Genomic DNA, 20,201 nt, shown 5'->3' on the forward strand with positions numbered 1-20,201 from the left:
GAGCATATTTAAAACATGTGAATTAAATTATAAACATGTATACACATATTGTAAAGATAGTTTTAGATTTGACATGTTAAAAAATAACACTCTTAAATTTTATTGCCATTGTTATTTTTAACACATCAAATCTAAAATGTTTACACAGGAAGTACATATATCCTATAATTTGGTCAAGTGTTTTAATTATGCTAAGCTTCAAATTTCAACAGGCATTAATTGACGGAAAGACAGATCATTTGAGGACTCAATTAAAAAATTTTAAAGCATAAAGACTAATTTAAAATTTAGAAATAATTTGAGGACTTTTGACGGAATTAACCCTAAAGTTGGTATTGATATTTTGCAGTGAAAAAAAAAACACAGAGAGAAAAGTCAAAAAGAATTGAGAAAAAGTAGACAAGGCGGGACCAACGACCCTGAAATTTCGCATACCATATGGATTACAAGTGTGTGTCCTTGTTTTACTTCCTTATCAAAAGTTTTATCGTACGCCTCTCTGTACCATAGCCACCCTCTTCAGCCCCTATGTCTCCTGTCCTTGTCACATCATTATAATAATAATTAATGGCTGTAGTAAATGTAAATGGTACATGTCTGCCCTGCCTGGTAAACGAATCCAGTCTATTCTAAACTATGTTCAAGTCGCAAACTCAGACCAAACTCCGCAAACACACAGCCTTTACGTCTTCGCTGACTTTCAAGGTTTGTTACCTCTACTTCTATGGTGTCTTCTTTTTGGTGTTTAAGCCTTGTTTGTCGGAACTGGGTCTTGTTTTGTTGGTTCTTTTAGTTATGTTTGCTTGATGTTTGGATTAGAGCTGTTGTTTTGAGTAGCAGGGGATGAATGGTATGATATATGATTGATGAGAGTTTAGATTTTTTGTTGATTTATGTTAAACAAGTTTTTTTTGGTCATATATTAAGAAAAAGAACATTGGTTGGTTAGTTTATTGTTCTTGTATGGATAGGGGCTTTTCTGGTTTTGGTATTAAAGGAAATGGAAGGTTTTTTTATATGTTTAATACTTTTAGATGCCCACAAATTTATCATTTACACTCATACTCATATACCCTGTTTTATATAAAATGAATTGCTTTCATGAAAAAACCGTTGCGAAGCACCTCAAGGTTTTGTCCCCCGTCTCTAAAGAGAGCCTAGGGGCGCCTCGTGATGCATAAACAGGTGTAACCATGGCCATTGAAGAGCTTTGTGTGTGTAGAGACTTGAACATATGACTATTAGGATACGGAGGTCGCGTGGACAAGTATGGTGCCACCTGGTTACTGTGATGTTTCTCACATCAATAGATTCGTATAGATGCACAAGGATAGTTGCAAACCAGACCAAAGACTGTCTGAGAGAGAAACATTTGCAGTGAATTCCGCTCAAATTGCTTGCAAGAAGATGATGTTATTCAAATATGCATAATAGTCTTTTAAAATGATCATATGTTTCATCCTTCATTTCTGTCTATGTTTCATTTCTCGAGTCCTATAATCTAAACTGTCAGGAAAAAGAAACATGAGTTGCTTTAGCTGTTGTGAAGAAGATGACATCCATAAAGCTTCTGGAAATGGGTCGTTCATGGCGAATACCCCCGCAAGTAATTCTACATTCTCTTATCTCTTTGTAAAGTTTCATGCTTAAGCAGGAAAAAGGAACATTAATGGAAATGAGATGCTTTAGTTGCTAAGGATTGACATCTTTGCCACAAATATGTTCATTTTTTGTTCTTTTACATTTGATAGCATGATTAGCATCTGGTTAGTTTGCGTGGACGACTGGAACTAATTAAGTAGGTTCTCATGTAGGCAATAGCGGAGGACATGGATATCAAGCAAGGGAAGCTGTAACAAGGGACCCACGGCCTGTTACTATTCAACCCATTGCCATCCCTGCAATAACGGTGGATGAGCTAAAGGAAATGACTGATAATTTCGGTATGAAATCCTTAATTGGTGAGGGCTCTTATGGAAGAGTATATTATGGCATTCTAAAGAGTGGGAATGCTGCAGCCATCAAAAAGTTGGACTCGAGTAAGCAACCGGAACAAGAATTCTTAGCGCAGGTTGGACCTTTACAAATTTCGTTGCATAGTATGTAATGCAGAATGTGTGACTTTGTTATTTTCAAATAACTTAACTAACAGGTCTCCATGGTTTCGAGATTAAAAGACGAAAATGTTGTTCAGCTTCTTGGTTATTGTGTTGATGGATCCCTCCGTTTCCTGGCGTATGAGTATGCCTCTAATGGATCACTCCATGATAGACTTCATGGTAAGTAACATACATGCATAAAATAGTTGTTTGAAAACTGATCTGTAACTAAGAGGTTCTTTCCAGCTAGGAGGGACTGCTGATTTCTTCATAGTTTTATCGGTAATGAGTCATCTGTCGATGGTTTTATAGTGGATGTATGAATATATACAGGGAAGAAAGGTGTGAAAGGAGCTCAGCCAGGTCCAGTTCTATCATGGACACAGAGAGTTAAAATTGCTTATGGAGCCGCAAAAGGCCTCGAATATTTACACGAAAAGGCACATCCTCATATAATCCACCGTGATATTAAGTCCAGCAATTTGCTTCTTTTTGATGATGATGTTGCTAAGATTGCTGATTTTGATTTGTCAAATCAAGCCCCCGACGCTACCGCTCGCCTCCATTCTACAAGGGTTCTTGGAACTTTCGGTTATCATGCTCCAGAGTAAGTTATTCCTTCAAATTCTATTATTTCACCTCTTTTTCCTTTTAAGTTTCTTCCAACAAAATAAGTCAGTATTGGTTCATTTCAAATAATGATCTTTTTAATCAATCAGTTTAATCGAAATAACTAACAGGAAATGCAAGAAAAATGACTAGGAATTTAAAACTTTGATGTCGTGTGTTGGCATATGTGACGTATGCGTGCTCTGATCTCCTTTAGTTGCCCTTTGTCACATGATAGTTGACAGTATAACAGTGATCTAATTCCTACTTGTGACATTGAATGGTAGATATGCAATGACAGGAACACTTAGTTCTAAGAGCGATGTTTACAGCTTCGGTGTCATCCTTCTAGAGCTCTTAACTGGTCGCAAACCGGTAGATCATACGTTGCCACGTGGACAGCAGAGTCTAGTGACATGGGTACTATTACTATTTAATATTTCATATTCACCACATCTTCACAATAATATCTGCTTTACATGTAATATCACCATTGTGGACTGCATTAGGCAACCCCAAAACTAAGTGAAGACAAGGTGAAGCAGTGTGTTGATGGTAGACTAAATGGAGAATACCCTCCCAAAGCACTTGCAAAGGTATTGTTGAATTTGGGACATGGGAATTGTTACTTTATTAGTGGGGTTGATGGAGCTTTGCTTCAAAGCATTAGCCTTATTGATGTTTGTTTGTTGACAACAGCTGGCTGCTGTGGCTGCATTGTGTGTTCAATATGAAGCTGATTTTCGACCTAATATGAGCATTGTAGTGAAAGCTCTTCAGCCTCTTTTGAATCCAACTCGTCCAGCAACAACATCCCGTGGCTACGGTGAAAGGTGACATCGTGATGATGAGCCAAATAGTGGCTGGAAACTGAATCAAGACCAGTTGAAGTTGAAAAACCTGCCTGTCATTATGATTTGTTTTGTAAATAGGTAGCTTTGCTTGTATTCCACCCTAAAACCCCACAAGTTGAATTATTAGAGCTGCCAGATAAAGAGTAGCTGTAGAATGTAGAGATATTTCATATAATTCATAAGCGCAGTCTGTCTGTATTTTACATTGGTTTTTTCCATGAATTCCAAAGAATGAGATTGTGACATTAGAGAGGAAAAGACAACGGAAATAGGTGAAAATAGTACAGTTTGAAAATGGTGGCCTCAGCCTCATTCTCATTGGACCTAAAACCATGTGCTGGATGCATGCAGATGTCAATGCCATTGCACATGGACGTCGTGGTGGTGGTGGGCGCACTTATTGTTGTTGCTCCTCCTCTGCACATGCAATGCAAATCAACATTACCTTCCTGTTAAGGTACTCTTACCTGCAGTTTCAGGTCCTAACTCATTAATTCTTATCTCTAATGAGAAATAAATGATCAAGCAGACAGGGCCGAGTACCACACATGGATCCATGGTCCTAATTTTCAGCTTCAACTATTGCTATTACAGCACAAGTACAATCTCATCCTGTTTTGGTTTTTCAACATTCCTTACAAAAAATTTCCAACATAAACAAGTATAGAGTACTTATTGTCCCTGTATTGGCATCACATTCATTTTCATTTTCTCCATCCCAGCAACAACAAAAGTTAAGAATATAGCATCCGAATAAAGAGGCAAAAAATTATATAGAATCCATATAGACCTGTACAGAAAATCTAGTGCCAATGCCCTTTTCAAGACAAGCTAATGTTTTCTACAATCTAGAAGATATGTATGTAATCCAGAGCTCCACAAAAGAAAAAAAAATTTAAAATAAAAAATAAAAAAAAATCCCTCAGTTTCCTGCATGTGCTGCAAATCTCAACTATATGGGGGTCATCTGAAGGCATCGGAATAGTAACGAATGTAATGATGGTAGTTTCCCTTGTTCTCAGCTTCTAAAGCTCATTTTGTCCCCAAGTCTAGGGGTGATGGTGCATTCTGCTCTCCAACCTCAAATCTGGATCGTCACTCCGGTCCGCATCAGAGTTTTTCCTCTGTGTATCGGCATCTGAATTAACTGATTGATTCCTTCTGCGTCTTCTATCCTGAAAATTCCGTGCACCATGCATATTAGGAACCAGACATTCTCCTGTAAGACAATTTATCTAAAAGGAACATGTTGCTAGCAACTCGCCTAGTTCTTCCAACAGTATTTACTATCATCACTTTTTTTAGAAATAAAATGCAACTTCCACAATTTTCTTTGGAATACAATTTAACTAATAATGCAACATATCAGGATCAAACCTCTCGAGGAAGAGGATACTCTTCTGCTTCAAGCATGCGAGCAACCTGACTCATCTTAGGTCTTTTATCAGCATCGGGATCAACACATCTCAAAGCAGTTAAAAGAGCCCGTTTAAGAGCACTAGTTGATGGTCTAGTCTCAATGTTAGGGTCAACTACTTCTTCTGAGCGTCTGAGTTGAACCATCATCTTTAACCACTCGACCATATTTACCTGAGATTTAACCGTGCAACTGATCATGTAAAAAAGAACTTCATATTGTCTTTGTGAAACCTATGCTGATAAAGAAGTGTTCTTAAGTACCTCAGGCTGAGGGAGACCATAATCAATTGGGTATCTTCCAGTAATTGCTTCTAAGAGCACAACACCAAAGCTATAAACATCACTCTTCTCATTCAGGAGGCCAGAGTTTGCATACTCTGGAGCAACATAACTGGAAGATTGTGCAAACAGGAGAAAAAGATGACATTAAACAATCACTTTTTTTAGTTTCTTGAATGATACAACTCCTTACTCGAGTAAAATCAATGCTAAAATAAAATGGAGAATGAATGATCTAGTAACAGTTGATTATAAAGGAATGCATAATTCTCACCCAAAGGTACCCATAACTCGAGTTGTGATATAACTTTTCCCATCACCTAGCAACTTGGCCAGACCAAAATCGGATATCTTCGCATCAAAGTTGTCATCAATCAGTATATTACTTGATTTTATGTCCCTATGCACGACTTTTGGTTCAATAGCCTCGTGCAAATATGCCAGCCTGTAACATTTAGTTTTGAGTAACAATTAAGGTTAAAACCAAGGTAAGCATTAACAATCAAGATTTAGTTAATGGCAGACTTACGCCTTGGCGGTGCCAAGAAGAATCTTTATGCGAGCCTCCCAGGTAAGATATCCCTTGTCAGACATATCTCCACGGAGCCATTGCTCCAAATTGCCATTATTGACGTATTCATAAACCAACAACCTGGATTTTATAGAAGAAAAATTTACAAAACAACGGTAAATATCTCTTTTTCTTTCTATTCAACGTATTATAAGAACATTAACACATAGACATAACAAAACTTGCAGAACTCTTCAAAACTAGGGAGTACATAAAACATGGTACCTTTGTGTGCCCTCGATACAGTATCCAAGAAGACGAACTAAGTTTTTATGCCGCACGTGACCAATGGCTTCAACTTCCACCCTGAAATCCTTGTCAGCTTGTCCCCTAAAGAACAAAAAAAGAATCATTACTAGCCAACATTACAAGCTGTGGACAGCATAAAACTAACAAAAGGACTAATCTTCACTGCAACATACGGATTGTTAAGAAGCTTTTTGACGGCTACAGGAGTCCCGTTAATCAGATTGCCTCTATAAACAACTCCATATCCACCATCACCAATAATATTATCCTTTGAAAACCGGTTAGTTGCAAGGTGTAGGTCCCTGAGAGTGAACCAATGACCCCAGCCTAGGCGCGAAAATTCAGGCAGGCCAGACAAAGGTGAAGGAGCTGTCAGAGGATTTGAAGAAGGCCTGTATGTAGATACTGCCCCAGTAGCTCCCTCTTCTCCTGGTTGAGATCCTTTAACATCCTTATCTACATGATTAAAAGAACCCGACTGACCGCTATCCTCTCCATTATCTACGTTAAACAAACCCTTCTCTGAACCTTTGTCACTGAATTTCTCATTAAGGGTGTTACCATTGTTTGCAGAAGCTTGATCAACTCTTATCTCTTTAATTTCCTCTGAAACATATGGAACTTGGGTGAGAGGAAGCATCACATTCGCCCTTCTGGATTTCTTCCGAAAGCTAAGCCACAGTGATATGCTAAGGATAACTAAGAATACCACTCCTAAGCAAATTACAATAAGAACCCACAATTGCAGACCAATGTACTCTTTTGACAGAGTTTTGTTCAGATCAGAGGCCATCTTCACCTACACCAAGATGCCTGAAAACATGTTTAAGTAAAATAACTTAGAACCACAACCATCTAATAAAAAAACTGTTACATATTTTGCATTTATTCAAAATACCAATCAATTTATGACATAAAAAGAGAAACAAATGGCCAACTAAATTTCACAGTAAACAAGTGCAGAGGGTAAAGCAAATATAGAAAGATAAGGAAAACTAAAGCAGACCTTGAACCACAATCAAGTTTCCAAAAAAAGAACCCCAAAAGAGAGCCCTCAATCAGAGAGAGAAGCTTGAAGGAAAGCAAAGAGCTTTTTCTTTAAATCAAAGTCCACCGACTACCAAAAACTTATTTTTTTTTCAAATAATAAACAAACATAAAAAATCAAATAGAATAAGAATAGGCATCACATTTCCAACACACACTCTACATTTGACAAATCATCACACACACATAAAACTGAACCAGATATCATATTTCCAACAAAAAAATGATAATAATTTCAGCCATTATTTGACAGGATCAACCAAAAAATAAAAATAAAAACAAAAACTTCAAGCATTAATAAACGCAATGAAGAACAAATGAATCACAACAGACCTTGTTGAGACAGTGCTGGTAAGAGACGAAAAGGGGGAAAAAAGAAAGAAAAGAAGTTTAATTTAAGAGCTTGGATGTTTGTAAAGACTGTAGGAGGAAATCCCAGAAGAAACCATATTGAAAAGCTAGAAAAGGGGTTACAGCAATGTCAAAAAATGAAGGGATTTTTGTAGGGTTTCCATGTGAGAAGTGGGGATTTTGAGAAATGGGTATTGACCGGGGCAATGAGAAGAAGATGTGGAGTTGTCAGAGGTAGGTGATGAGGAAAGACATGCCTTACATTAAACAGTGAAATGGAAGCAGCTTACACAACACAACAACTGGAAGCTTTTTTTTTTTGTTTTTCTTTTGCTGTTTCTTCACTTTTCTTTTTTCTTTGTCACAACTCATAACACTGCATATTATTGGAAAACAATTTATAAATTGAGTCTCAGATTCTTCTTCTTGATGAATTAAAAAAATAAAAAAAATCTTACAAATTAAGAACCCAATTGTGGAAAATGATTCTTTTTATTCTTTATTGTGCTTTCTGTAAATTTTAGTTTTTCAAGGTAGTAGTTTCATTTTTTAATCATTGAAAACTTTAACTTAAAAAATGAAAATATAAACAAAACAAGTGGGTAATGGTATGGTTGAAATCAAAGGGAGAATGATCCAAAAAAGAAATGACCATAAATTTCATCCTTGATACTTATTTTAGTTTGAGATTTTAATTTTACAGTGTTTTTGAAATAAAGGTAATTTTCTTTTAATATAGATTAGTAGATCTGCATGCATAGTCAAAGAAACAGACTGGACTCCAATACCAACAGGCTTTTGATTGACATTGTCATTGTTTTTCCTTAAACACCCTTGCTTTAGTTTCAAAATATTTAAATTAATAACATACAATCCCTTTAATCTTTCTTCTAGAGAGTAGGGACCATCTTCATACTAAGATGGATGGTGTCACGTATGTATGGGCATACATGGAGAGAAGATTGAGGAATCAAAGCATAGTCCCCCACAAAACAAAAAGATAAAAAAAAGTAAAAAAAGAAAAGAAAAATAAGGTGGGTTGGAATTACAAAGATTGCAGAAGCATTCGTTCCAAGGCCAAATATCCAAAAATCATAATAATAATAGAAATAGAGAGAGGGTATAATTGCTGTAATAATGAAACCTTGGATGAATGAATGATGAACTGAGGAATGATGGATTGTTTCTGAAATACATAAATGTAAGAAACAAGGAACATCCAAATTTGGGTTTCAATAGATGTAATAACTGTGGCAGTGTTGAACTAATGAAAATGGTTTCAATCACAAAACTATTGTTTTCATCTTTCTCCCAACTCTCAACTCTTTTTTTTAATCTCAAGATTACATACATGTATTTTTATTTCTAATCCAATTCCATGTTTTATATATAAGTTGGGATCAAAAAATTATCTCCAATCCTTTCATTATTCAACAAATTAACTTTTTTAAAATTAATCATTTTTATTTCTTTCCACAATTTATCTTACTTTTAATTGATATAATAATATTCAATTTTATATATTTTATAAGATTTATTCTGATTTAAAAATTCAATTAATTTAATCTTTAATATTTAAACTTCTTTGAACTTGATCTTAGTTCTAAATTTATTGATATCAAATAGGAATCAAAATGATAGAATTTGTAACTGTCGAAGATTAAATTTGTTATTATACCAATCATAAGTAGGATAAGTAGATGAACAAAAGTAAATTTGGTAATTCATTACCGTTAGTTACTCGCATTTGAAAGAAGGATAAATATGTTAAATATCAATATTAAGTGAGATTAGGAAGGTTTTTTTTTGCTTTTTTTTATAATAAAAAAATTGAGCGGTGAGAGGATTGAAAATGAAACATAGAAATTACCTACCAAATGAGACCGTGATAATTAACAAAGTATTAAGCAATTGAAGCGAGTATAGTATAAATATTGTAAACTCAAGTAGATGGCACCCAAGGCAAGCCAAATCCAGATTGCTTCAGATAGCCGTTAGCAACAGAGATGTGATTTCTTTTTCTTATTGTTGTTATTATTTATCAATTATCATTATCAGTGTTAGATTTATAAAGAATGGGGAGTGGTAAAAATCAATGATTATTTATTGCCACCTTGTTCATGCTTTGTGTATAAACAAACTAAAAGGTATCTCTATCATATTCTTATCTACATATGCATTCACATCTTCCCTCCACCCAACATTTTATGTACCTAGCAGAGGTGGTGTCATTTTATATTCACGTGTCTACCATTTGCACCTTACAATATAGAATAGAATAAATCTAAAAGCAAAGAAAATGGCTATTTAGGAGTCTGAGTTGGCCACCACGCTCATCACCTCTCTCACAGCTTTAGCCTCTCATATGCATCCGTGGCCGTGAAGATGAAGAAACATGCCTTCATCACCACATTGGATATTTCTTTCTGCGTACATGTTCGGGATTGACCCTCCTAACAATGTTATTTACACTCACACTCACGATAAGCGAGTGAAAGCATTTATGTAATAAATTTATAAAAAGCAAAATTGAGATAACTAATATTTTGATGTCTTGGGTTTAAATCTCATTATTCATTCATTTATATGCATATATATATTTCTAGATTTTATAAAATAAAATGATATTTGATAATTTTCTAATTGAATCAGGTTGATGGCGGACATCAACTCAATTAACCCCTTAATTATAGTATAGATTTGACATATTTGATTTTTACTTTTATAATGCTATTAACACATTCAAATTGGCAACATCGATAAAGTGATTGACATAAATATATTTGGCTAACATATAAATTTAATATTAATTGAACATGATTATTGAACTTTCTTGTGATCTTGATTAAGTAACCAAATAAGAATAGAAAATTCATTACTCTATCTACAAATAATATTATAAAAATAGAGAGACCAAATTAAAAGGATTAAATCTAAAATTTCCAAAACCATAATTAGACCTGGTTTTTCTATTGACTCAAATTTTGCCGCCTTTTAATTTGTAGGATTGTTGATTCTGGAAGGAAGCCCCTTGATTTCAACAGATAATTGCTTCAAGAGTTGTGTTACATGTTGTAGTTGATCAGGCTTTTGTTATTTTCGTTGCACAATTACTGTAAGTAAAAGTGGTCCGTCCTTCAAACTTGAAAGGTCAAACCATTTATTCCATTTTAAACATCAAATGGAGATAGCTATAGACTAGCTAGGCCCGGCCTCGCCCCAGAAGTCAAGGAAACCCCTCAAGTATACCCTGAGCTGTCTTAACTACAATATTTTATTAGTGTTCAAACAATGTGTTAAATGGGCGGGGGATTCATAATCTTTATCATAATTGAATGATTCAAGGTGTTTAGGTCATCAACTAGACATTTTACCTACCTATTCCTCTACTTGCTGCTTCTAGACAACAGAACTAGTTGATATTATTTATAAATGCAACATGTTCAAATGCTCAATGCTTCAATGAAATTGAGGTTCTCAATTATTAATATCTGACTTAACCAAAACCGTCCAAATGTTTAAACGACTTTTGCTCGCCCCCTAGAAATAAAAAGGCAACTTCTGTATCTCACATTCATGGAAGCAAAAGAAGAAACTCTAAATTAAAACAATCTTGTACTAAAGCACAAGTGGGTAGCATTTACCTTGAAGGCTTTGATACGCTGCGGTAGTGGAAGGATGATTCTCTAAAGGGAAGTAAAAAAGATAACTGCTCTCATCATCTTCTCAATTACAATCTCTGTGAGCAATACAAAATCTAACATCTGCTGTTTTCTAGTAACATGTCTAGAATATTTGACAAGTCTTGTTTGCTCTATACATAACACATCTGTATCATGTCCAACAGGCAATGGCAAATTATCCCACTCGTTCTCAGATGTTTCAACCTTACCAAAACTACAGTGTATAGTCACTAGTAGCACTTGTGAACCAAAAACTAACCGAAGAAAGAGGGAAAGACACCGGAAATATTCTTTTCCATATCTAGCATGTGCTTATGTAGTCTAATATATCTACCAGAAGCCATAATCAAATGTATATAACACCTATGAAACTTTTGAATTTCGACCTACAACAGTAGCAGTCTAGGCAACTCTTAAACAACGCAAAGCATGTTTTATCAAGGATCAGGTCACACTTGCAGAAATAATCAAATCATTGTATCATTCAAAGAAAGAAATAAAGAGTTACGCAAACAAGCAATAAGCAAGAACCAACAATCCAAATGAACAATATATATCAACCTAGACTTAAAAAAAAAACATTCAGGAATGTAAAATTTTGGCCAGCCACTCAAATCCATCAACCATCAACTATCTAAAATATGCAATCAAACTAAAACTCTAACCATTTCTTGTAATATTCACAGGTGATGGGAGAGATTATTCCATCAGGGGTGCAACGACTTATCTGTGGACAAACTCCACAAGGAACGGAAGCCAAGGCACCAAGCTTGGGTTCTCCTCCATAACCTCTCTTACCGGCACATTTATAGCAAGCTTTCCCAACTGGAATTGACGCAAACTCCCCCGTTCCAGTACTTCTCACTTCCATAACCTCATTATCCAAAACCAAAGCCTTCACAATCTCTTCAACCTGCTGTTTCGACAATTCAATCTGCGAAACATTGCTCCTCTTGATAGCATCCGCAATCCCTTCCAAAGTAGCAACTTTCAAACCATAAATCTTCCTCCAACACTGCTCTTTCAAAACATTAATGTACTCCTTGTCGAGGCTACCTTCAACATACCATGCCCCACCAGTTATTTCATTGGAAGGCTCAAACTCCGCGGACATATAATGCTTCTGTCTCCGGCTGTGGATGTTTTTCACTTCTTTTATGAGATTCTTAGATACCAGTGACTTAATACATTTGGCGATTAGGTTGCTGTGAAGATTAATTTCGCGTTTCATGTCTTGTTGCGATATTCCCATGTCTTGTTTGCTTCGGATTACTTCATGAACAATTCGTTCTTGTTCTGTTACAGAATCAGAAACCGTATCCGGGCGTTTCCTTTTCGCATTCATTCTAACATATAAAAAATAAAAAAAGAAATTAATTGAATATTAAATTATCAGAAAAAATATATATACAAATTTTGTATAAATTTCTTATTGTTTTCGCAGTAGCAGCATTGTCCGCCACTGCTAAAGACCTCAGTAGCACATCAATAGTGGCAGATCCTGGCTGCGAATAGCAGCGTAATGGATCAGTAACGGTTCACTATTTCTGCTAAACTGACGTCTTTAAAAAAACATTCACTTTCTCAACAAAGTAAACAGAGAGAAAGAAATGAGATGAGACAGAGTAACAAGCAGTATGATCAAAAAGGGAAAAAAGAATCAAATATAACAGAGTGATGCACTAGAAGCACGGACACACAAAACGGGTATGGCAGGACACGGCAATAAAAAATATTTTTTATATACTTTTATTTATTATACTAAAAAAAGGTAGGGTTATATAAAGCTTCATTTTCAATTTCAAAATGAAATTTGATGAACTTTTAAGTATGGTGACTTTGATCAATTGGGTGGGGATTTTTCAAATGAGACAGGCTAGGCCAAATGGCTAATAATGCAAGTGATCCTTAAGGTAACATTCAATATAACAAGAACTTTAATGCTCATTATTCGAGTACTAGCAACTCTGTTATATAGTTAAAACAAAAATTAGGACAGAACACCATTAAGATCCAAAAACGAACTGTGAGGAGAAAAAATAGAAAAACACAGCAAAAACAAGAATCTAAACCTATAGAAAATTCCAAGCACCAAAATTACAGTTTATCATTCCCCTTTCTATCTCCTTTTTCTTACAGTGCTTAATGCAAGAGAGACAAATTCGAGTTTTAATATTAACATCGCGTACATTGTAACGTAAGCTTCGATTGTACCGAAAAAGAACACAGAGAAAACACATTTAGGTACAACTAATCCATGGAAATCATTGACCTATAATCTATATATTCATACTCAGATCATGTCAAGAAGCACTGAGCGTTGAATTTTAAATCACTGACTTTTGGCCCTGTTTGTATCTTCCCACAGCTTTATTGAACTGCAACAATGTACTCGTATGTATGCAGCGCCGTCAACGACAACAACTAAAAGGTTATCTGATTACACGAATTTGCAGTTCAAGAAAGCTGTGGAAGAATACGAATGGGTTATCGTATTCCGGCGTATCCGTGGCGTGTCGGACACCCGTACGACACCGGTACGAAGGCCGAATAGCCATGTCGTTGCTTCATGGTGATGCATAAAACTCAAAAAAAAAAATTCTCCAATGATTTTATATAGAAATCTAATTCCTAACTTAAGTTTAGGGTTTCTAAACTTACATGAATTAATTTCGCCGGAAACTTGAAAGGCAAGAGAGGGGTTAGGAGGCAGTGACAGAGTGGTGGTGAGAGAGGTTTGTTTGGAGGCGGGGAACGTGTGAAGTGAAGACGGAATAGAGATGGGAGTTTTACGGGAAACTATAATTAGGCTCTGTTTGGGAGGATTTTTTTCCTTATATTTGAAAAAAAGGGTAAATTATACATATAGTCACCTAACTATTAAAATTTTCATTTTAGGTTCCAAAAAGTTTTACAATTTAAGCACCCACGTTACATAGTTTGGTCATTTTGGTTCACGAGAAATTAATGTGGCAGTGAAAAATGATATAACAATAAATTTAACCCTAAACTTTGACATATATTAATTTGATCATAATTTAAAAATTAACCCTCAACCACATTTCTAACGTTGCTTCTTTTATTTTATTTTATTTATGTTATACTCAGGTGATTTTGTTAATACGGAAAATATTTTCTTTTAGAATATCAAATATCTTCTTAACCACATTTTTAAGCTTTAATGTAATTAAAGAATTTGCAAGTCAAATATTTTTATAAATAAGTATATTATTTTTATAATATATAGCATAGATATGCAATCTCTATACTTCCTTTTCATAATTTTTTTATAGTAAGCATATTATAACACTTTAGTCTAAAATGTAAATTTTTTTATAATATACTTGTTGATCATAAAAATTTCTAGATTTTAAATAATATAATTTGTGGTTATAATTTTATAAAATGCACATAATTTTTATAATATAATTTTTAAGATTTATAATATAAATTTAGAATTTTTCGTCATAATCATCTCAAATAGTTATACGTGTTTATGCTTATAATATAATTTTATAATTTAAATTTATATAAAAATAATTTCTGAAATTTAAATAATTTATGAGTGTTTGGAAAGTCATAACGTGAAACCCACCAATTCTTGGGAAATATAATTGAAAAATAATTACTTCAAATTTCACCTTCCTCCTAAGAATTGGAAAATATAATTGAGATGCTCCAATTATACTCAATTAAGTAAAACACCCACCAATTTTGTGTAATTACAAACAATTACAACACCTTACAATAAAGATTGAGAAAGATGGCCCTGTAATTTTTGTTCTAACTTAGATAATACGTATGTGAACGAATGTTGTTTCATAAAACATTTTGATCAGTTAAGTTCAAGTAAGAATCTGGAATAAGGGAAAAAATAAAAATAAAAAAGTAGAAAAATTTTGAATTAAAAACCTTGGAAGATTATAGTAAACAATAAAATATTAAAAAATAAAAATACCTTAAATTTGCAAAGAAGTGCAAGTAGAAATCTAAAAGAAAAATATTAGAATTAAAAATAAAAAGTAAGATATTTCTCTTAATGTGGTTTTCACGTTAAAATCATATTATCTCTTATAATTTAATATTTATAATTATTATCTCTTAAAATTTTCAAAATTACTTTTAATTTAAAAATAAAAAAGCAAATGAGCTTTTTGAAACATGAATAAAAATTAAATAAAAACACAAATGCCCAACTCGCTGGCAAATTTTAATGTACGTATATCTTATTATATTATATATTAATTTATATTCCCGTGCAAATATACCGGTGGCTGAAGGGTCAATGTTTGATCTCTCCTTTTTGAAGTTCGGTACTTTTGTGCCTTTTGCTGGAAAAGCCTAGGATTGCAGTTTCACAGATACAATCGAGTTACCGGATCTTCTTCTCCATTTCTCTTTCTGCATTGGGCTCTGAGCTTGGAAGAACTGGAGCTGTCACCTTCAGGGTCGCTGGCTGGCGTTCTAAAAGACTGGATACTGATTGCCCTTTCCTCTGTTGTTTTTCCGGAGTCTACCATAACTGGGCTCAATATTTGTCATTCACAAATGATCACAGCGAGGTCACAAATGCTCAGCAAGTTGGTAGCTGAGCACTAGTTTTATGATAAGCTCCAGTTCTGGTTCTAGGCTAACCCAGTCCAGATACCTATTTTTGGTTGAGATGAGCTTGGCCACAAAATTCATACATGTATATTCTAGAAAGTTAGAATAAAATATATCCCCCAAGGAAATTTGAAAATTATAAGGAATTCACTTCAGAAATGACTTATTTCTAACCCTACAATAATCTTCAAAGTTCATCATTCAAATAATTCAACTGCTCCCATAAAATTTACAAAGACAACAAACACCACCAACCGTATATGCACATCTCAGGCAAGAATCAATCATATAAAATCGAAACGCGAAAAACAATCACATCCCTCAAACACCAACTTCCCAATACTCCCCACTCCTGTCTCTATTCAAGCATAAGCAGAACAAACCACTCACTTATTTGAAATGATCACCTTTTTACTGCGGGCTCCTTAGATATAACAATCTCCTCGAAGGTGCTGGTGGTGCCAATCCTGGAATATCTCTGATATCTTTGTTGTTCGGATTCACAATCTGAAATTTTTCCACATTGCAATTAGAAAATGGAAATTTTGCACGGTACCATCACAAACATTGTTAAGACTACATCTGAATCTCTCTTAATGTACTTAAAAGAACACAGTTAGAGTGGTTTAGTTTACTATTTAACCGTAACTAGTGACAAACATTTGTCACCTTCAACACTTCCATCTAGTCATATCACAAAAGAGTTGATAGAGCAGCTGTATATGTTTAGGGAAAATATCCCTGGAGGTCAAGTCCTCACAAATATCTCTTTAGAAAGGCTTTATTTTCATAAAAACACCACAGCACACCTCAAACTTCCACTGTAATAAGTCATTAAGTTTAATAGACTACAAAATTGAAATAAGTAAGGGAAAAGAATACCTTCACAACTATGATGGCTATAACACCGCATACGATAAGAAAAAGAAATAGCATGATGCATTTATCAGTGGCTACCTGGAGGACGAAGAAACATATTTAATATGGCATAAAATAGTCAAATCGAACGAAGGTAGCATTTAGAGTGCAAACAATCAACTAACCTGCCTACCAATCTCCTTCACCAGCTGGGAGGCCTTCTTAATTGAAAACTGAATTGTATCCAGCTCATTTACAATACGGCCCATTTGATCAGTCTGTATAACTTCTATCAGTACACACATGCAACACAACAGCGTGAAGAAACAAAAAATAATAAGACAGCTTAATCTAACTTACTTGTCCTTTTAGAGTACCAGCAGTTTGAGTTCCTACTTCAATTGTTTGTTCAACAACCTGTGAATCATAAAGTTAAGAAAACAAAAGACGGCAACAACTAAGCTGAGGACTGCACAACTGAACAAAAAACTGTTTCAATTTACCTTTTTTGAGCGTTCAATGGCCTGATCAGTCTCATCCATTGTTTTCATCCCATGATCAACAAGCTCTTGGTTTGACATTGCTGTGCAAGTCATGCAATAGTAAGATAGTTTGATGAAAAAGTACAGTTAACCTCTACGCCGAGATTCTGTTGTTTTAAGTTCATAACTTTCAGTAAAGATAATGGACTAGATCAATTTTCTTGTAGCATCCAAAGTCGAGAATGCTTAGCCTTGTTCCCAAACTGTCCAACATTCAAAGAAGACTTCACATCCCGGTTTTCTAGGCAGTAGTTGATTGAAAATGCATATAGCATGACAATATATAAAATCAACTAAATCGGCAAAATCATAATTGATACAAGATACTTTGGTATTAGAATGTATTTAAATACATCAAATTAAAAGAAAAAACCAATGGCAGGTAATGAAAGCATACCCATCATTTTCATAACTAAGAGTCTTTGATCCAAAGTAAATGTTCTATATAAATCAAACTCAATGGAGGGTTAGAAGAAGTAAGATCTTACATGATGCCATTTTAACATTTTCATCAGCTGTAGGTTCACTGACTCCAGCTCCCATATCAAAGAGTTCAATTTTCTTGTTACCAAGGGTATTCATGTATCTGCAGTTATACACAGAAAGACATTAAAACTAAAAAAAGAAAAAAAGGCAGCCTCATCGGATTTTAAAGGCTGCACTCTACCACTTAAAAATTGGTTACATCCTACACTTGGAATACCAATTTTCAGACTTGGATATTCCCCAAACTTCACACATCAACTGACATTATTATAAATGAATCAAATTGAATTTCAGAAAACTAAAAATCACTGTATTCCCTTTAAAATAGGCGAACTTACGTTTTCCTCATAGCTACATACGAATTCAGTTCTTTGATCTGCCAAAAGAAAAATATAGATTAGAAGTCATAACACAAAAGGAATTTATATTAGGGGAGATAATTCAACAATAAACCAATATGACTACCCATTTAAACTCCCTCCACCAAGGGCAATCTTATTTCCTCAATTAAACCCTTTTAAGATATGATAACAAAAAACATTTGCTGACTTCCAGGCTACAAAAACACTCGATCATGCGTACTCCTTTTGTTGCCAACAGTAAGGAAATTAAAGGTTCGAAATTTTTTTTACCATAGACTGCTTCTCATCATTGAGTTGCTTGTTCACTTCGGGAGGATTTTTGCTTTCCTCATCTTTAATTTCACGATCAAACTCCTTGATTAATCTGCAACAACTCATTGAAGTTAGGAAATTAAATATCTCAAATACAATTAGCTTTCCTTGAAAAATGCAAAAACTAGGGCATACCTTTTACATTCCCTCATCTTGCCAGTAAGCTCTTCCAGCTGTTTGCTTTGCCTATTGGAATCTTTCATCTTATCCAGTCTCTGGAAGCCATTTCTGAAAGCAGTACATCAAGGTTTTAAAACATTTATCAAAATTTTAGAGCACGAACGACAACTCAAAACAACAAAGTTGAAATCTTGTCAAACACACACACAAAAAAAAACGAAGTCAAACACTGGTATGCTGAGAAACTGGTTGCAGATTTACATTACATGGTAATTAACAAAAATCCCCTTGTAGATTGGCTAAACCATTGGAGTAAGTAAACTAGTCAAAAGTAGAAGAAAGAGGGAGGAACATACGAAAGAGCACGGAAAAGATCGCGGATTTCGCCATGGATCTGCTCCAACTGAGGACTCATCTGCAACTCCGTGGTGGCCATCTAGTCCGCCGATTGAAGATTTTCAATTTCCCAAAAGTATTTCAGTTCTCATTCAAAACCCCCCACAGTACAAAATTCATAAAAAAAAAACCCTAAACACTCACTCCCACGCTGGGAATTTTTTTTTCTTTTTTTCCCAAAATTTTCTCTATTTTTAGAAAAAAAAGGGAGAAATTTGGAAAAATGAAATTGAAAATTGAGGGGTTCTAGAGAGAGAGAGAAAACAAAAGTTAGGAGAAAAGCAACAAAGCGTGGAATGGAATTAAACTGTAACACAGAGAGAGATAACAAGAGAATCGCTGTCTCTGTGTGTCTTTTATTATTTTATTGTTATTAGATGATTTTTATTTTTCTGTGAAAATATATTATATGATTATTATTGTAACTACCAACAAATAAAAACAAAGTATAATGTAGTAAATAAACTATGATATTTAAAAAAAAATTACTATTAGTATTATTATGTACTTCAATATTTGTATTTGTATTTGTAATATACATACCTTAGTCGGCAGGTAAGGGTCATGTATTTGTATCTTTTTTCATTTTAATACTTATTTTATTTTAGTTAAAGTTGACCTCAAGTTTTTAATAAATTAAATTATTAATTTTTTAAAAAGTTGAACTGTTATTTTAAATTGAAATATTGACTAAAACTTTTAAGTTTTTAAACATAACAACTTGTATGACAATTTACATATATTTCTTCTTTTTTTATGAACTTTGTATTTTTTGAGTTTTACTTTTCTTTAGTTTTTGAATATTTTAAAATTTAAATTATCATTGATGTGATAAATTAAACAAATATTGTTATGTTAGTATAAAGTACACGTTGGTTATCATGTAAGTTGTCATGTTATTATCATTAAAGAAATTAATGTTTTAATTAGTATTTTCGTTAAAAATGATACAACTTTTTTTGAAAAGATAATAACTAATTTTATTTTAAAAAATAAAATAACAATCAAATTAATAGAAAATATAAATATTGATGGCTAAAATTATTATTATGCATTTATTTATTTTTTATGTATTCGTTTCCTGCTTATTATTGGCTAAATTAACAAAATATGTCATTTTTGTTTTATCTGGCCTTTTAGGTTGTTTTTTATTTATTTAGAGAAATTGACCGTTTTTGGAGAGAGAATATGTGGTAGGAAAATGCACCAACTAGACACGCTTTTCCTTTCTCTTTCAAAAAATGACCTTTATTATTTTATTTTAATAAATTGTTAGGGTTAGGGTTAAAGTTGTTAAGTTTAGTGTTTCTTTAGGGTTTAGGGTTAAGGCTATTTTGAGGGGTTTGTAAATAGGTAGAT

At 33.9% G+C, this 20,201-nt stretch overlaps 3 protein-coding genes and 1 long non-coding RNA gene across 6 annotated transcripts; 2 read left to right on the forward strand and 2 right to left on the reverse strand.

Annotated features, from left to right (window-relative positions):
- The first annotated feature begins 530 nt into the window (after window positions 1–530).
- On the forward strand, window positions 531–3,807 carry LOC105796959 (pto-interacting protein 1). 2 transcript variants are annotated; one of them, XM_052628072.1, is made up of 8 exons: window positions 531–705; window positions 1,514–1,606; window positions 1,803–2,071; window positions 2,153–2,279; window positions 2,433–2,706; window positions 2,996–3,128; window positions 3,218–3,304; window positions 3,408–3,807. In XM_052628072.1, the coding sequence occupies exons 1-8, from the start codon at window positions 594–596 to the stop codon at window positions 3,543–3,545; spliced, it is 1,233 nt and encodes a 410-aa protein (XP_052484032.1). In that variant the 5' UTR covers window positions 531–593; the 3' UTR covers window positions 3,546–3,807. The 2 variants fall into 2 exon arrangements, with proteins under 2 accessions (XP_052484032.1, XP_052484033.1); XM_052628073.1 differs by having other exon boundaries at window positions 542–705; window positions 1,815–2,071.
- Window positions 3,808–4,296: 489 nt separating this feature from the next.
- On the reverse strand, window positions 4,297–7,892 carry LOC105796958 (probable receptor-like protein kinase At5g18500). 2 transcript variants are annotated; one of them, XM_012626830.2, is made up of 8 exons: window positions 7,736–7,892; window positions 6,254–6,893; window positions 6,057–6,161; window positions 5,790–5,912; window positions 5,535–5,705; window positions 5,243–5,372; window positions 4,940–5,152; window positions 4,297–4,737 (listed from the first exon to the last, which is right to left on the reverse strand). In XM_012626830.2, the coding sequence occupies exons 2-8, from the start codon at window positions 6,871–6,873 to the stop codon at window positions 4,612–4,614; spliced, it is 1,488 nt and encodes a 495-aa protein (XP_012482284.2). In that variant the 5' UTR covers window positions 6,874–6,893; window positions 7,736–7,892; the 3' UTR covers window positions 4,297–4,611. The 2 variants fall into 2 exon arrangements, with proteins under 2 accessions (XP_012482284.2, XP_012482283.2); XM_012626829.2 differs by having other exon boundaries at window positions 7,461–7,892.
- Window positions 7,893–10,690: 2,798 nt separating this feature from the next.
- Window positions 10,691–12,468, forward strand: LOC128039747 (uncharacterized). Its single transcript, XR_008194245.1, has 2 exons — window positions 10,691–11,219; window positions 11,326–12,468. It is a non-coding gene; the product is annotated as an uncharacterized LOC128039747 (long non-coding RNA).
- Window positions 12,469–15,856: 3,388 nt separating this feature from the next.
- Window positions 15,857–19,187, reverse strand: LOC105796961 (novel plant SNARE 13). The gene is made up of 10 exons (XM_012626836.2): window positions 18,803–19,187; window positions 18,462–18,554; window positions 18,285–18,378; window positions 17,991–18,028; window positions 17,655–17,752; window positions 17,128–17,207; window positions 16,985–17,041; window positions 16,810–16,902; window positions 16,649–16,723; window positions 15,857–16,273 (listed from the first exon to the last, which is right to left on the reverse strand). Exons 1-10 carry the CDS (start codon window positions 18,880–18,882, stop codon window positions 16,178–16,180), a joined length of 804 nt encoding a protein of 267 aa, XP_012482290.1. The 5' UTR covers window positions 18,883–19,187; the 3' UTR covers window positions 15,857–16,177.
- Between the last annotated feature and the right edge of the window lie 1,014 nt (window positions 19,188–20,201).

The sequence above is a fragment of the Gossypium raimondii genome, chromosome 3 (assembly GCF_025698545.1).
Source record: "Gossypium raimondii isolate GPD5lz chromosome 3, ASM2569854v1, whole genome shotgun sequence".
NCBI lineage: Eukaryota > Viridiplantae > Streptophyta > Magnoliopsida > Malvales > Malvaceae > Gossypium > Gossypium raimondii.

Coding starts and splice junctions, on each gene's coding strand:
- LOC105796958 (XM_012626830.2), bottom strand. CDS start 6,873: ATGGCCTCTGATCTGAACAAAACTCTGTCAAAAGAGTACATTGGTCTG. Junction 5,913..6,056: donor TGTATCGAGGGCACACAAAG/GTACCATGTTTT, acceptor TATAAAATCCAG/GTTGTTGGTTTATGAATACG. Junction 4,738..4,939: donor AGTATCCTCTTCCTCGAGAG/GTTTGATCCTGA, acceptor CGGAATTTTCAG/GATAGAAGACGCAGAAGGAA.
- LOC105796959 (XM_052628072.1), top strand. CDS start 594: ATGTCTGCCCTGCCTGGTAAACGAATCCAGTCTATTCTAAACTATGTT. Junction 2,072..2,152: donor AACAAGAATTCTTAGCGCAG/GTTGGACCTTTA, acceptor CTTAACTAACAG/GTCTCCATGGTTTCGAGATT. Junction 3,129..3,217: donor AGCAGAGTCTAGTGACATGG/GTACTATTACTA, acceptor GGACTGCATTAG/GCAACCCCAAAACTAAGTGA.
- LOC105796961 (XM_012626836.2), bottom strand. CDS start 18,882: ATGGCCACCACGGAGTTGCAGATGAGTCCTCAGTTGGAGCAGATCCAT. Junction 18,555..18,802: donor GATCTTTTCCGTGCTCTTTC/GTATGTTCCTCC, acceptor TACTGCTTTCAG/AAATGGCTTCCAGAGACTGG. Junction 17,042..17,127: donor CCATTGAACGCTCAAAAAAG/GTAAATTGAAAC, acceptor TATGATTCACAG/GTTGTTGAACAAACAATTGA.